The sequence below is a fragment of the Pelecanus crispus genome, chromosome 16 (assembly GCF_030463565.1).
Source record: "Pelecanus crispus isolate bPelCri1 chromosome 16, bPelCri1.pri, whole genome shotgun sequence".
Classification (NCBI taxonomy): domain Eukaryota; kingdom Metazoa; phylum Chordata; class Aves; order Pelecaniformes; family Pelecanidae; genus Pelecanus; species Pelecanus crispus.
The window spans coordinates 6,759,040-6,775,600 of NC_134658.1; the positions used below are offsets into that span (position 1 = coordinate 6,759,040).

The 16,561-nt window shown below is 54.4% G+C and overlaps 1 protein-coding gene across 1 annotated transcript; it reads left to right on the plus strand.

Moving 5' to 3' along the window:
- The first annotated feature begins 3,129 nt into the window (after positions 1–3,129).
- Positions 3,130–10,303, plus strand: HEYL (hes related family bHLH transcription factor with YRPW motif like). The gene is made up of 5 exons (XM_075722076.1): positions 3,130–3,209; positions 6,985–7,051; positions 7,513–7,596; positions 8,070–8,151; positions 9,636–10,303. Exons 1-5 carry the CDS (start codon positions 3,130–3,132, stop codon positions 10,301–10,303), a joined length of 981 nt encoding a protein of 326 aa, XP_075578191.1.
- The last annotated feature ends 6,258 nt before the right edge of the window (positions 10,304–16,561 follow it).

The window sequence follows — 16,561 nt, forward strand, 5'->3', positions numbered from 1 at the left end:
CACCCTCAGCCCTGGCCCGGAGAGTTTTTCCTGCTGCAGAGAAGGGACATCAATCTTTGCAGCTCACTTATTCCTTGGCTTCTGAAGCAGGGTAGCCAATTAGTGCTGGGTGTGATGGATGGCTTAGCCCCATCCTCGTGACACCCATCCTCTGGAAACGGCTCCCACCATGCAGAGGCACAGCCAGCCGTAGCGGGGGACGGCTCTCGCCAGGCTCCGGAGTCCCAGAGGGTCTCGCAGGGGTCCCAGGGATGGGGGCGGGCACTGCGGCAACGCTTGCTGAGCTCCCAGAGTCTGTGCAGGAGGGCAAACAGCCCTGAATGCTGGGCTGGGGTTGATAATTCAGGGCTCGGGGAGAGATTTCCTCTCATAATTCCCTGGCTTGACTGTGGCAAAGCCCGTAGCTCTCTGGGGAAGAGCAGATCGGCCCCGGGCAGAGGTTGGTCACCCGCTGTTTGTGGCTCTGCGCTTGGGGCCAGGCTTTGCCGCCGCAAGAAAGTGTGCCGTGGGAATAGCTTGCATGGACGCTCGGTGAGAGGCAAGCAGGCGGCAGAAACCCCATTTCTGCACTTAGACCCCATCTCCCCTTCCCTTGTCCGCAGCGGGGTAGGTCTGCCCGCTCTCTCCCTCGCGATGGGTGATGCTTCCTGAAAACCTGGCTTCCCTCGCACGCAGCTAAGCCCATTTAATCCTTCCCTGTCGCCTCCATTGAACCGACCTGCAAGGGGTCTCAGCACCGTCCCCGCGTTGGCTGCTCCGTGAGGCAGCTAATCCTGGGGTGGTTCGGATGGCCCTCGCAATCCCCCGGGGCTCGCTGGGGGCGATTATAAACGACTCTCCAGGAGCACAGGCTGGAAAAGGGATCCGATTACAGGAGAAGTGGGTTTCGGGGCCCCGCTCTGTTCATAATGAAGTGTAATCCTAGAAAAACATGTTGCCAATTACACTTCAATTGAACCCAGATAATGATGCTTAGACAAGGCCCAGAAAAGACGGAGTCTGGACAGTGAATTCCTTTCTAATGGAGACGAAAAGTGTTCCTCCGTGGCAGGTCTGGGCTCCGCTCGGTTCAGGCTCGTTGTGATATGAGCAAGAGCCTGAAATAACCGATCTCTGGATCCCATTTAAATGGTTTTATCAGTGGAAAGAGTATTAATCTCTCAAAAACACATGTTTATGGGAAGTTTAGTTTGGAGATGTCTGTATTTTTAACTGAAATCACTTTGGGAAGGTGGGGGACGAGTGGGTCTCAAAATTGCTAAAATAACACCTTTCTAATTCTTCTGGTTCAAAGTAACTTTTCATTTTGAAATGTAAGCTAGTAGCAGCTCAGTTCCTTGACCAATTTTTATAATGAAAATTAAAACAAACCATCAAAATTATAGAAGCAAAGTGCTATAACCTAAAGAAAATGTTTTAGCCTCGTTTTTTTTTTGGTTTTCAAACACATCGGTTTTCCACCCCAACGTAGGACGGCTGGTTCAGGTCTCTGTTGTTTGACTTTGGGAGGGGAGGACGGTGTGGTTCAGCCTCAAAAGATGGTGGCAGGGGCCGTGCCTTTGCTCAGCCCCGGTGCGCTGGGCTGGGGGCAGGCGGTAGCTGGCATTTGGCTTTTACAGGAGCCGCTGGCGCGGTGCTGGGGGATCGCAGACGTCTCGGGGTTGGCGGGTGCAGCGCGGGTGAGCTGGCAGAGATGGCTGAGGCAGATAGGGAGCACCCGACCACGCGGCTAGGCGCCTCCTCCCACGGGAGACGGGTGGCGGGGTGGCTCGGCTGGCCCGAGCGGCGACGGGGCTGTTATCGCTGCCGCAGTCTTTGCAAAAGGGTTTGGGAAATCCACGTGTTGCCAGATCTCAGCGCTGATTATTTTTTTCAAAATAAGAGGCGTTATTTTTGTACCGCGAACCTCCACTTCGGCTCTCTCCCTCCTCCCCTCTCTCGCTCTCCCACACGCACACGTTTTTGCTGCCTTGGGGGATTTGAGCAGCGCAGGCCTCTGAAAAACAGACTCCTACCTCCTTCCCGCAAGCTGAGGGAAAGCGAGATGCTCCCTAGATGCTGGGCTGCGGGTCAAAGTTTCCAGCGTTATGGAATGAGGCAAGAAAACAGCAATTCATCCTAGCGTCATAAAACCTAAAGTTGGGCTTCGGTCAGTTTGTTTTACAGGGTAGGTCCCAAATGCCCTGGCAGTGCCACGAGCAGGCACTTGAAGACGCTCCAAGGCTGTGGGAGCGTGGCAGGGGGCCGAGCTCCCGGCGGGACCACCGCGGCACGGTGCCGGGGTGCCGAACGCGTCCCGACGCCTCCGAGCGGGGTGCCACCGCTGCCTTCCCGGCCCTCGGCCGTGGCCACTGATTAATCCCAGGCGAGGGCCTTTTGAGCAGCGTCCTCAAACAGCACCGCGCTTCGAATAAGCTGGTTTCCATCTGAATCATAAGTCTCCAAAAGTGCCTGCGCCGCACAGAGCCGGGCAGACATGTGTGTGCGTGTGGGGCTGGATGTTGATTTTTTTTTTTTTTTTTTTTTCCCCCTGAAACAACTCAAGGCTTTATCAGTCCCATCTCTTTCCCACGGTTTTCTGTTGCCAGTGAGGTCACTGGTCCCTTTAAACTGGGGCTGAGGCCAATGTGCAGCGGGTGGAAGGGGGGCCGTGGGGAGAGGGGGGCCGTGGGCAGGAGGAGGAGGAGGAGGCGGGGGGGGGGGGGGACATGAGCCGGTTCACACAGACTGTTCCTTTTACAGGAAGACTTGGGATTTCGACCAGCGAGCGGGAGGAGGCGGAGGGGGGGTGGCTGGGAACCTGGGAGCGCCGGCGCGGCCGCGTAATCCGTCACTCGCGGGAGATGTCTCATTAACCCATTACCCGGGGAGGCTGGGGACGTCCTGGGAGGGGAGCGAGGGAGAAGCCGGGGGTGTGAAAGGCAGAAGTGCGGGCAGGGGAGGAGCCGTGCGAGGCAGGCAGGCGCTGGGGCCAGCTCCTCCGCGCCGCCCGGGGAGGGACCCGGCACTTCCCCGAGGACGGCGGGGGAAGGACGGCGCTGGCCTCCGGGGGCCACGCGTGGGGCAGCCGAGCCGAGCCCACCGCCTTCTCCCCCAGCGCCCCAGGGCCGCCCGGTGCCGCCTGCGAGGATGAAGCGGCTGTGCGAGGAGAGCTCGTCCGACACGGAGTCGGACGGCACCATCGACGTGGGCCGGGAGGAGGAGTACAGGTGAGGACGCGCTGCCGGCGGCAGCTCCCTCCCCGGGGGGACACGGGGCTGTTCCCACGGCGGCCAGGGCGATGTAGGGACGAAGTCGGAGTTTTGGGGAGTCCCTGCTGCCGGGCAGCTCGGCGTCCTGGAGCGGGGTCCGCGGCACCGGGCACGGCGCTTGCTTGCAGCCGCTCCCCGGGAGCTTGGCGGGGGTCGGCGCCGGTCGGGACGCGGCACGGAGGGCAGCGGGCTCCGCCGCGGGCCCCCCGGGAGTCGCCTGGCACCTCGGGTAACCCCTTCGGGCCGGGCTGGTCCTGCCTGGGGCAGGGACGGGCGCGGGGGATCGCTGCAGCGTGCGGGCTGATGCTGGCGTGAGGGCTGACCCAGCAAGGAAACCCAAGTCTTAATACAAGGATTAAAGCTGCGTTAGGCGCTGATTGCGTTCAAGAAAATGCCTCGTTAAAGCCGGCGCGATTGCTTTCTCCTGCCCGGTGGGGAGAAGGGCAGCTCTGATCTTTCTTAGCGGGAGCCTGGTTTGCTCGCAGGTCCCTGCACCCCGAGATGGGGCAGCACCCCCCCCCACCCCCCCCCCCGAGCAAAGGCACCCATCAGCTGCCCGGGTGCCACTGCAGTCCCAGCGATCCGAGGGCTGCTGGGGAATGTGGAAGAAACGAGGAGGTTTTGCATGAGAAACGCTTCGGCTCTGCTGATGCATTCGTAATGCACCAGCTGGGGCTTTGATCTTTATTAAAGAGGGAGCCCGCGCAGCCTGGCCGGCCAAGGGTGCCCTGCTTCGAGCGTGCACTTTCGGTATCGCACTTCGCAGGCTCCATCCCATCGCTGCTGAGCTGCAGTTTCGGCTCTGGGGCTTTGCTGCTTGGTGAAATAATGAGGAAAGAGCAAGGACAGGACCTGTGCACAGTTCCCCAGGCGATGTCCTCAGGCTTTGCTGCGCTCCCCTGGGCTGCGGCTCTGCTGGCAAAGGGCATCCCCGGCCACCGCTCGCAGCCCGGGTTCCCATGCTGTGTCAGCCGTTCGCGGGCATGCCCGGGCTCTGAGTGTGCAGACAGCGCTGGGGATGAAGGAAGGGCTCTGTTACTTGTTCTCGTCCAAAAATCAGCTGCTTTTGAACTCTTGTTTCAGTAGCCAAGTGTCCCCCTCCCTCCGCATCCAGCGAGGCCCCAGCTGAATTCACTCCTTTTTGCCTCTTGGTCTCCTGAGCGAAGTCGCCCTGCCCAGTGCCAAGCTCGGGTTCTCATGCTACTAAATTCATGAGCCTGCTTCTCGCCGATATGGTCACAGGCAGAGTTGGGCGTCCGACATGTCCTGCACAAATTCACTGACCCCTTATGCAGTTTCTAAATGCATCAATATTTAACCTGCCTTCCTGCTGCAGGTGAGATATATCCCACCTCTTTACACCAGTGCAGCACACTGAGTCTATAATACCCCGATGGATGAAATAGAGGGATTGTCGTAATATTTTATTTCAGTGAATAACGATGAATTGTTTGATCTCTCTCTCTGGTGCTGCTACTCTCAAGCCAGTCGTAGAACAAGGCAGCGCTGCAATCTGGTGGTATTTGTATACATTTGGGTTGTTGCTCGTGTCACGCAAACACATGGCCAGAAGAGCTGTTCCTGCCCTGACGAGTTTACACCCCGAGTAACGCGGTCCTGCCTGGGACGCTGGCAGATCGGGCAAAATGAAACGCTTCCAGGTGGGGAGTGAGGTGGAGCGATGAGGGCAGAGGGAGGCAGTCGGGCTGTCTGGCCGGGGTTCCCAGCCCATTACCCATCGGTCGTGTGGTTTGGGCAAACCAGTTCCCCCGCAGAGCGGGGATGAGTCACGCCGGGTGTGAGGCTTGGTTCAGTGAGTGTAGCAAGTTTAGACTCTGGGGTCACTGCAGAAGTGCAAGATGCTGCTTGGTTTGGGGTTTTTTTGGGGTTTTTTTTTTTGCTTTTTGTTTTGAATAAACGGCCAAAGTTACGCTGTAAATTATAAAATCAAGCAAAGAGCAATGCAGAAATTTTAATCAGCAGAGAATATAGTTACGGTATCTTTTATGTGGTTCAAATCTGTCAAACGTATTTTAAAAATATATTTTGCAGCAAACTAGGTCTTTATAGCCACATCTGGAACCGTAGCTCACAAAGAGCAACGCGTTCGGACAGCTCTGCAAAGAGAGTTTCAAAATTCATGGATACGGACTCCTTGAGCGTGTACTCCGCATTCCTGCGCTGCCGGGCGAATGCGGTACCTACCCCCTGCACTCACAACACCCCAGCATCCGTGCAGAGCCCGTTTTCACATCATGCGTGCTCGCCGTATGTGCGTTTTATGTATATTTGCAACGCGTGTTCGTACTTGCGAAGCCAGCCAGCACCTATGCCCAGAGAAAGCCCACCCAGCAGACATTCAAATAGGGTACCTGTATGGAGATGAGCGGAGCAGGCAGTAGAAGAACATGTTATTTCATCTGATTGTGTAAAACCACTTCTGAAAGCACCTCACTTGGGCCTAACAAAACGTATTTTTAATGGGCTGAGTTTGGTCTAGTTTTTGGCTTGCTATGCAGACAGCGCTGTCTCTGCAGAAACATCTTTAATAGGCTGCTATTAAAATGCTTCGTCAAACTGAAAAATATTTTGATTTGATGGGGTGAACCCAAATGCCCCTTTCCAGATTTGTATGTCTTGCGCGGTCTCCGAGTCCCTCTGGAGCGCTGTGCTGGCCAGGGTTGCAGACTGCAGTCTCGCCTGCGTGTTAACATCCCTGCGCCGAGTTTCGTAAGGCTCAGAAAGAGCCCCGAGCCAGACCCACTTTCCAGAGGGAGAAACTCCGCTTGGGGGAGGCGGAAGGTGGCCCGTCTGGCCTCCCCGAGCAGAGGGCTTTTGCTCCAAGGAGTTTCCCACGCCCGGTTATCCATCCTTACAGAGACTTCACCTCCGTGGGGACCTAAGGATTGAACTTTGCCTCCCCGTGCGTGTCTGGTGCTGACCTTTGGTGTCTTTAGCCTCACCCGTGCCCACCAGGCACTGGATGGTTTGTGGAGCCCTTCTCTTTAGCCTGTCCCTGCCGTGTCCCTTGTCCCTTGAGCCGGAGCTGGTCCCCGGGGCTGTCAGCCAGCAGGCAGGGTCCCTGCTCCGTCACCTCCAGCCGGGGTCCTGGCCCCTCTCTGTCTGGTTCAGGGGAGTCCGTGCATTCAGATTATCACAGCCCACCCCAAAAATTGTGGTTTGTGAAGCGACTCTCCAGGAAGCCCTCGGAAACCACATCAACGCTGCCGTTAGCCTCACCCTGAGGAAGCTCACCCTTTGCTGCCGCCCTGGGTGGGAGCTCAGATACATGCTCACGCTATCGCAGCTCCGAGATGCAAAGCCCTGCAGACAGGGCAGGCTCAGACATGAGAGCCGGGAGGTTTGCACATGGAGGAAAAAAAAAAGGCCACGACTCCGCAGCTCGGATCGCTGCTTTTCCAGCCCCGTAGAGATGCCAGCATGGGCTGAGATTGAAGGAGATGTGTGCCTGGTAGCGGATGGGCAGTTTGCTGCAGAAATCTGTCCCGGGCTGGTGGGAGACTCTCGGAGGGGAGAGGGTGGGATTCAAGTCTCTGCTTGGCTCCCCATCCCCAATTCCTGCGCTCTGTGTTGTGGGTAAAAATGAGATGAGAACCACAGAAGACATTATTTGGGGGGGGAGCTGCAGATGGCAAACGTGTGTAAAGCATATGTGCAACAGAGGTTTCTCTCCAGCTAGTGCAAGAAATGATTCCCTCTTCTTCCTTTCCAGCCATGTTTCCAGGTCCGTGTCTCCCACTACGACATCTCAGATACAAGCCAGGAAGAAGCGGAGAGGGGTGAGTCTCATTTGCGTTGGCCAGGGTGGTTGTGCCGTGTCTCCCGGGGGGTCAGGCTGTGTGACAGGGCTCCCCGTGACATCCCCTGCGTGCGGTGGGGTGCTGTTGGCACGTCCTTACTATGGGGACACAGTGCAAAATTGACTTCACACCCTTCCCTGCTTCCATCTCCTGCAGAACTCTCTCCACAACCAATTGGAGATTTTTTTTGCAAAGGTTTGGCCTCAAATCTGGCAGAAAGGGGTGGGGATAGGGGTGGAGGAGAGCAATTTCACTTGGGGTTATCACACCCGCTAGCTAATGTTTCTTTGCTCAGCTTTTGCACCCAAACCACTTACTTATATGGCCCTGTTCAAAGCGCCTCTCTCAACCTGCCATAGCTGTTAATGAGGGCTTTAGACCCATGAGCTGTGGCCGTAAATGACCATGGTTTCTTCTCTCCACTTGGAAACCTCCCGCAGATCATTGAGAAGCGGCGCCGTGACCGTATCAACAGCAGCCTCTCCGAACTGCGGCGCCTGGTGCCCACCGCCTTCGAGAAGCAGGTGTGTGTGTCCGTGAGTTCCACCCGTCCTCCCGTGCGGGCTGCGATTCAGCAGTGTAAGGGTAGAGCCCTCAGAATGAGAAAGGCTGGAGCAATGCTATTTCTTATCATCATCACTTCAGGGAGTAAGTAGGTGGTGAAACTGGGTGGTAAAACAATATTAACAAATATTCAGGAGCCCCGGGGAGGATATATTCAATCCAGAAAGTGTTTTGCAGATATGAAGATGCACAGAAATGGGGATTTTCAATTTGCATCAGGGGATCTTGGGGGAAGGAGCTCCATTTTCTACTCACTTGATGTAAAAACCAGAGCCAATGCCCTGGATGAATGCCCTGCTCCAATTTGAGCACTCCTGGGCTTCAGGAAGGTTTTGGGGAGGAGGTAACTGGGAAAAACCCAGCTCCTGAGAGGCACAAAACCCTAGACCATAAAATGATGAATTGCTCTTTTTTCCCTGCTCCCAACACACAGGGGTCTTCCAAGCTGGAGAAGGCAGAAATTCTACAAATGACAGTAGATCACTTAAAAATGCTTCACGCCACTGGAGGAACAGGTAAGAACTGCTCTTATAAGCGTACGGGTGAGGTGAAGGTGAAAACCTGGAAGGAAAATTCCTCATCGGCCTCAGCAGCAAGCAATATCTTGGTGCTGGTGTGCCTTGCTGACACCAGCGAGCACCAAAACGAATGCTGCCCTGCCTGCTTCCCAAGGGAAATATTTTTCGAGGGAGGGCAGATGGACGTTTCCTGCCCTGTTGTTTTCTAACATATGGGTCAGCATCCCATGCATACATTTGGAAGACTGGCGAGTGTGGGATAGCAAGTCCCAAAGACCCACAGGGACAGCACCACTGCTGTTGTCACACACCCCACTAAAAGCTGCCTGGCCAGAGACACGCTTAGTCCTGCTCAGAAATGGAGCCTGCTTCCAGAAAAACGATATTAAACTCTTTACCTCCTCCCTGGGGTACATTTCCTGCAGAGGCTGAATTCTGCATGGGGACTCTGCAAATAAACAAGGCTTTTTTTCCCTTCTGTTCTTTTTTTTTTTTTTTTTTTTTTGTTTGCTTCTTGGTTGTTATAAGAAGAGAGAGGGAGCCCTGTGCAACATTCAACAAAGGTCTTATTTGTACCGAGACCTCAGTACAGACCCTCTGTCCTGTTCCAGTTAACAGGATGGAGATCACAGCTCCAGTAAAGAAGCCTCTGGCTTGCTTACCACCCATTTTTGGCTTGCTGGGGACATTGCTGGCATCCAGGCTTTGGTTCAGAGCTGTAACTTGGTCTGGAACATTTGTTTAGATATTCAGTTTGACTGCACTGCAACAAAGGGCTGTATTGTCACGAGAGACCCTGTCAAGCAAAGTGGTCCAGCGCTTCGCTGTGCTGTGACATTCTCTGCTTTATTGCTTATCGTCTCATGAAGCTGCAAGTAGGGAGAAGCAGCCTACAAATCAGCCGTTGGTTGCATTTTATCTTGTTGATTTTTGTGGCTTTGAGCGTTCCTGGCCCAGCGCTCTTGGTTCTGCCACTGTCCTGTGTCCTTCAGCCAGACATCTGTTTAAATGAGGTATAAAGATTGGGACCCAGGCAGAGGAAAATGGTGCTAAGCTGTGTATCAAGGAGACACAGTGTCCCCCTGTTCTGCAAGACCAGGGATGGTCCATTTGCAAAGAGGGACCCAGTGCCCATCTAGCCCACGGTCATGTCTCCAGCAGCGATAACTGATAGAGTCCAATAGGGAAGATTTCTTCCTTCCCAAGCACAGTTAATGAAACCTCTTAGTCATCTCACATGTTGGAATAAGAGGCTTCATGACCCTGGCAGTTTTATCCCGATGAGATAACTGCAGATGCTATTCTCATGCATGCAAACGTCCAGTCCTTTTGGACACCCACTTGGCTATCGGCTTCAGTAATATCACACGGCAGCAAAGTGCCTCAAGTGAAATACACAGTGCATTAGAGAGGGTAGTGAAATCAAAGCACATTCCTGAGCTCTGCATGGACTTACTGTCACCCATGTCCTCTCCCTACAGGCTTCTTAGATGCTCGAGCTCTGGCCGTCGATTACAGGAGTATTGGTTTCCGCGAATGTCTCACTGAAGTTGTCAGGTACCTGGGCATCCTCGAGGGCCAAAATGCCGCCGACCCCATCCGCCTGCGACTCCTCTCCCACCTGAATAATTACGTGGCAGAAATGGAGCCTTTGCCTGTGGCCACTTCCCTCCTGCCCATCCAGACGTGGCCGTGGTCCTTCCTCCACAGCGCTGCTGGCCCCGTGCAAATCCCCAGGAGGGAGGCTGCTCCCGCTCCGGTTGTTTTGACTGCATCTTCCCTGGCTTATCCAAGCCCCGCTGTGAGGCCAGCCCCGCTTCGCCGTGTCCCCAGCGACATGCTGCCATCCCGCCGAAGCTTCCTGGCCAGCAGGATGGCCTCTTCCAGCCGGAGGGCCCGAGGCACGGGCTCGTCTGCAGCCGTAGCAGCCGTGCCCAGGATGCCATCGCCAGCGGGCGTGTTGAGAGAGGGGTCGTCCAAGAGCAGCCAAATCGCGACGTTCCTCTTCTCGCCAGCCTCCGCTGGCATCCCTGTTCCACCAGCTTACACGGTGCCTCCCGCCTTGGGCACTGCTGCGCAGGGACCCGGGATCAGGCTTGGGACATCCAGGATCTGCCGCTCCTGGGCGACTGAAATCGGGGCTTTCTGACCCTCCCCTCCCCTCCGGAGACAGGAATTCTTCAGCACTCATTGCCCGCAGGCCTAAGAACAAACTCTGCTGAAAAGGCATCTTTCCTGCTTTGCAGAAGCCAAGGATCCATAAAGAAAATTCTCTTTACTCTTCCCTCCCTCCTCGCACTGCCTTCCTTGCCTCACCATCACACATCCTCCCCCTCGCGATGCCTGCAAATGTAAATCACATCCAATTCGATGCACTTGTCTGCACGCGGCTGTACTCCAGAGCCTTCCGGCTACGAGGGAGGGGGCACATGCAGATCCCAACCCTGTCCCTCCTCCAGCAAACCCCTCCGCGGAGCCCAGCGTTGCTCTCCTTTGGAAAACAGCCAGCCTTGAAACGCTCTCTTATTTCCTTGGGGACTCGGAGCTGCCAGATAGAGACTTGCTCATGCTGATTCCCTGCGATGTGTCCCCCAGCTGCAGCACCTAATTTTGGTGTGGTGGGATGGACGCAGCTCACCCCCCTCCCCAGCACTGCTGGCACCCGGCAAGGCAGGCTAGAGCCCCCCCAGCTCCCTTACCGAACTGGCTGCCTGCTAATCCCCATGCTTTCCTCGCTGCATTACCAGCTTTTCCCACTTATGTGCCCTTAAGGTGGAGTGAGGCAACAGCTTAACAGAGCCCGTTCCCACAGCCGAGCTGAAATACCGCCGTGTCTGCAGGGCCTGTGCTGGGTGCCTGCACAAACCGTGCAGGAGCAGCCGGCCGGGCCGCCTGGGCGGAGGGAGGCTTCTGTGGCCCTTGCTCCGCACCGAGGTGTGAAGAGGCGAGACGGGAGGATTTCAAAGGGACGTCTGTCATGGAGGGGAAGGCTCTGACGGCCAAAGTGAGAAGAAAAGGCCTTTGCCTCTGCCGGTCTCCCCTCTGGAGCCATCTCTCCTCTGTCCCCTGCTGAACAGCCGCGACTGCAAAGGCGGGGGAATGGGTCGGACCAGCCTGCATTTGAAGTGCCTCCCTCGTTCTCTCTTAGCCCTGCATCCCTCACCCTCTCCTCCCACAATGTCTCTGTCTTCAGCACCATGTTTTGGTCTCACATTGCTCATCCCTCTCCCTGGGCCAGGACGAAAACCCACTGAGGTTTCACCGCAGACCTCGGCAAGCTCTGGGTCTGCACTTGTCCTGACTCCCAAGAGCTTTTCCTGCCTTGGCCTGCGTGCCCCTACATAACTGACGCAGCAGATAAGCCTCTGCTCCTCCAGCTGTCCTCCCCTCCTCTCTTCTTTGGGCAGAAGGGAACAGAAACTTGAAGGTCTTGAGCCACCCTGCTCCTGTGCCATGTCCCTAATTCCCGTGGTGGCCAGGGCAGGGTCTCCCAGTGCTCCCCCCTGCCTGAACAGCCCCCGCTCCCTGCATCTGTGCCTTGACTTGCTGGGATACACGTGCAGAATAGCCTGGACCCAGTTGCATGCCCACCCCGAGGAGTCTCGCCCATCTCTGCAGCACTGTGACACGAAAAGAGAGAAAAGTGTGGTAAGGTCAGCGCAAAGAAAGGTAAAAAAGAGGAAGATCTCTCTTGAACGGGAGAGGCTCTCCCCATGCCTCAGGTCAAATGCGCAGCCGGTTAGACTGTGTGGATGAGCTGGTGTTTGCGTTCCTACAGATTATATCTGCCATGTGCATGTCAATGTATGTATCTGCTATTGTTTTGAAAGTGAGTCCCTCCCAGTCGTTTTGATGAAAGTCATCGCACTTAACACACAGAAATGCCTCTGCTACTTCTCCTCACCCTTGTCCTGAAGTGCCAGAATCAGCCAGGAACGACATATTCCCTTTTAATAAAGTCAGATGAGGTCCTCGCGGACCCCGGTTGTTCCTGCGGCTGGTCGGCACGCTAGAGCTCACAGCAAGTAGCCCGGCCTCACTTTACACTGTGCAGAGCTGTTAGATTCACGAGCTGTGACATCCAGCAAAGGTGTCAAATAAAGTCTTTCAAACCGCTGTCCTGGCTGTGAAATGTAGTGTTGATGTGAATCTATTCTGCTAATCCAGCCTGCTGGGATGACTGCTAGTTTTGCAGAAGGTGAGCTTTTGTTCCTCAAAAGCTTCAAAAAAGGTAAGATAGATGTAGTTTGTAAGGTAATGTCCCTGCTGCTCATTTTATAGCTGCTGCTCTTGGTAACTCTGGTCCCATGACTTCTTAGTTTGCAAACCACTACGCGAGTCAAAATCTGCCAGATAGGCAGCAACGCTTACCCTGAGATTGGCAATAATCTGTGGCCTGAGAACAAATAATTTCATTTAGCTACCAGCATCCACACAAATGTCAGGGAACAAATCGGGTCCAGCAGAGCCTTGCAGCCAGGCGCCGAGGCTTTGCCTCAGTCTCCTGACCCTTTGCAAGCGGGACCAGAAAAACCCCTGCTGCTTCTTGCTGTTGGGAAACGCTTTGGACTAAACAAAGAGCCACAGCTAAGGGCTTGTCTCTGTTCTGAGGAAAGGACCAGTAAATGATCCTTCTCGTGAAAGATGCTGGGAGAATTTTCTGGGGAATGGTGGGAATTTGACTTCCTTTCCCATAACTCCTTCTCTCTCCAAAATGCCTTTCAAAACCGCCTATAAATCCCTGCCTTAAGTGCTGTGTTGGGAATTGCTGGAAGGGAGCAACTGCAGCTGTGATGGAGTAACGCAGCATCCGTCTGGAAGCGGAGAGAAACTTCAAGAGCAATAATAGGGCTATTGATGACGGGTCGTCCCGCCGGTGCCTGGGCTGCCCCGACCCGGCTGGAGGCGGCGGTGGGAGCTCAGTGCTCTGGTGTGGCCTCGGCTGGAGAGAGGAACCAAATTACCCTCAGTGGGAGGCAGGCATACAAACCAGCCCCGCGGGCTACAGTGGTAAAACAAAACAGAGACAGTGGAAAAAAAACCCACTTCCTGATCTCTGCTGATCAAACGGGAGCCAGAGCGGGTGGGAGGGCATCGGTTCAGGCCCGTGGGGTTTTCTCCCCACAGCAACACAGTGATTAGCGCAGTAGCCCAGGACTAGAGCTTCATTTTTTTTCCCAGGGTTTTCCTTAGCCTAAATGTCTCCTCTGACACATCCTGGCAACTTTTGATCTACCCTGTAGGGGAAATCCCCGAACTCTCCGCGCACTCTCTTCATATTCATTCTTCAGGCAAAAAAACCCATAATGAAGAGGCCTATGGGAACGCGTGGGCTGCGTTCAGCGCAGTCCGGCTGGGGTTGCTGGGTGGCACGCAGTGCTGTTCAACACCCCTCCAGCTCCGACAGCAGCGAGGCTGGAACGAACCAAGGTCCTGATGAATGAGCCTTCGCCTGCTACTTGGAGGGGACGAGGGCACTTCCAGGCTGCGGGAGGTTTGCTATGCAGCAGGTGCTCTAGCAGCAAGCGAGTCCTGCTCTCCCAAATTCCCCTGCATGAAAAATGTTGCTTATCTCAGTTCTGCTGTTGCTTGCCCTGGGTGAAATCCTTTCCCTCCTGCGCTTCTGCATTTTTTCCCTCTTGCAGTGCAATCCCGGCCTGCCCTCTGCTGGTAAAATCTCAAAGCTAAGGAGGAGAAATCCTAAACCAGGGTCAGCATTTGGTTGAAAACTTTGCCATCCGTGTTGAAAACTGGGTGATCTTTCATGATGACCATCAGCAAACTGAGGTACCGCTGGGACACACGATAGCAGAGCGGCTTGGGAGGCCTCCAGGTGGTGGGTCTCACAACAGCCTCGTCGACGGGGATGGACTGGCGAGATGAAGACATTAAAAGATGTAACCTTTTGTTCCAGACACTGCTGAAGGTCTTGAGAGGGTGAACTGGGAGGATGTCCAGAGAAGGGCAACGAAGCTGGTGAAGGGTCTGGAGCACAAGTCTTATGAGGAGCGGCTGAGGGAACTGGGATCGTTTAGCCTAGAGAAGAGGAGGCTGAGGGGAGACCTTATCGCTCTCTACAACTACCTGAAAGGAGGGTGTAGTGAGGTGGGTGTTGGTCTCTTCTCTCAAGTAACAAGTGATAGGACGAGAGGAAATGGCCTCAAGCTGCGTCAGGGGAGGTTTAGATTGGGTATTAGGAAAAATTTCTTCACGGAAAGAGTGGTCAAGCATTGCAACAGGCTGCACAGAGAGGTGGTGGAGTCACCATCCCTGGAAGTGTTCAGAAAATGGGCAGACGTGGCATTTTGGGACATGGTTTAGTGGGCACGGTGGTGTTGGGTTGACAGCTGGACTGATGATCTTCGAGGTCCTTTCCAACCTTAATGATTCCTAGTTTTTACTTTCATTAAAAAATAATCCAGCCACCAAGCCAGGAAACATGAAATTACTACTCTCCCCTTAATTGCTTTAGTGGTAGACTTGGTAGTATTAGGTTAATGGTTGGACTGGATGATCTTAAAGGTCTTTTCCAACCTAAATAATTCTATGATGCTATGATTCTATGATGCCCCATCCCTGGAAACATTCAAGGTCAGGTTGGATGGGGCTCTGAGCAACCTGATCCAGTCGAAGATGTCCCTGCTTATTGCCAGGGGGTTGGACTAGCTGACCTTTAAAGGGCCCTTCCAACCCAAACTATTCTATGGTTCTATGATTCTATGGTCTCTGGTATTGCTGGTCACCAGGAGCACCTGCACTCGTGTGTTGAGGGTACCAAGAGCAGTGGGGTCCCTGGGTCAGTTCTGGGCCCTCGAGGGTACCCCCACCCCATCAGTCCGTGTCAGGAGTGAAAAGGATGGAGGAGGACACAGGACTGTAGCTGTCTGCATGCTGTCCCCTAGGAGGGGATGCACATGTCAATAAATATGTTTCAAATAAAAGCCATTCTCAGTGTAGCCACAGCGCCTGCTTGCAGCCAAAGGGCGTTTTATGTGGAAACATGTTCTTCGAGCTCTGCTGTGTTTTGACTTTAGCTGTCAGAGTGGGAGCTGCTCTGAACTCCTTCTGCAGCAAGACACTTGTCTCAGCCCGTGGTTTCCCAGCTGAGGAGATGCCGGGCTGCGGAGGACTGAGCCGTGGAACAGCAGCAGGCGCCAGGCACGATCCCACCAGTGCGTACCGGTGCTGCCTCCCAGCACCGCTGGCTGTTGGGAAGAGGATGATGAGCTCAGGGGGAGGATGATCTGTGTCATTAGAAAGTAACCTGGACTGAACATATTGCAAAAGATTAGAATTCACTTTGCTATCGTTACCTTTTATTCTGCTACTCTCAATTATTCCACTGTAATGAAGGGATAGGTATCATATCTAGGATAGGTATCATATCTATCTTAATGATTCCTAGTTTCTACTTTCATTATAAATAATCCAGCCACCAAGCCAGGAAACATGAAATTGCTACTCTCCCCTTAATTGGTTTAGTGATGGACTTGGTAGTGTAGGTTAATGGTTGGACTGGATGATCTTAAAGGGCTTTTCCAACCTAAACGATTCTATGATTCTATATCCCATTTTTATGATAACATCGTATCCCACTTTTAAAGCAAATTAAAGGCAATGTAATGTAGAATTGAAAAGTCACAGCAGACCAGCTACCAGCCTCTGTGGACTATTTTAGTGCCCCTTAACAGGACATCCACGGTGCCTGAAGGTCACTGATGAATCACTGAATCCCATGCTACTGTGCCCTCACGCTCTGCTGAAGATGCTGGAAATAGATAATTATGGGTCTCCCCGGAGCTGAATCTCGTGAGTGTGAAGCTGTGGGATGGTGGAGGGGGGGTGAATCCCTCTCTTGTTCCAGCAGCTTTCTTTTGCGTTCAGAGTTGTTCAGCCCTCACCCTGGGAAGAGGGACTGACAGCTCGCTTCCATGGGGAGATGTCGAGGACCCTTGATCCCGCTCCGGGGTGGCCTGTGATGTGAGCTGGCGCAGCGCCGGGGCTGCCGCAGGAACTCGCACTTATACGAGGAAAAATTACGCTCTGAAGGGAAGGAGGCAGTGGGAACGGCTCCAGCTACGGCCGCTCCTCATCCGACTGCCAGTGACACCTCCAAAACCATAGCTTGGAGCAGTAAGAAAAATTATCCCAGAGGAATTATTTGCTCTCCTGGTGCATTTCTGTACTCGTCCTGCTCCTTGCCCCGGTCCCAGCCCCATGGCCCCGCTCTCTCCAGGAGGCTCCCCCAGGCCCCTCGTGTTTCGTGGCGGGACTGAGCTGCCCCACGAGACATCTGCAAGCAGAGGATGGGGATGGGATGGAAAACGACCCCAAAAACACCCTTCTGGGGGTGTTGCTGTGGGTGCGTGTCCCTGCCAGCTGCCCGCAGAGGATCATTTCGCCCTAA

Bases quoted from the DNA above. Each gene is read 5' to 3' on its own strand.
- HEYL (XM_075722076.1), top strand. From the start codon at position 3,130: ATGAAGCGGCTGTGCGAGGAGAGCTCGTCCGACACGGAGTCGGACGGC. The intron at 3,210-6,984 runs GTGAGGACGCGC...CTTCCTTTCCAG, and splicing joins GGCCGGGAGGAGGAGTACAG to CCATGTTTCCAGGTCCGTGT. The intron at 8,152-9,635 runs GTAAGAACTGCT...CTCTCCCTACAG, and splicing joins TCACGCCACTGGAGGAACAG to GCTTCTTAGATGCTCGAGCT.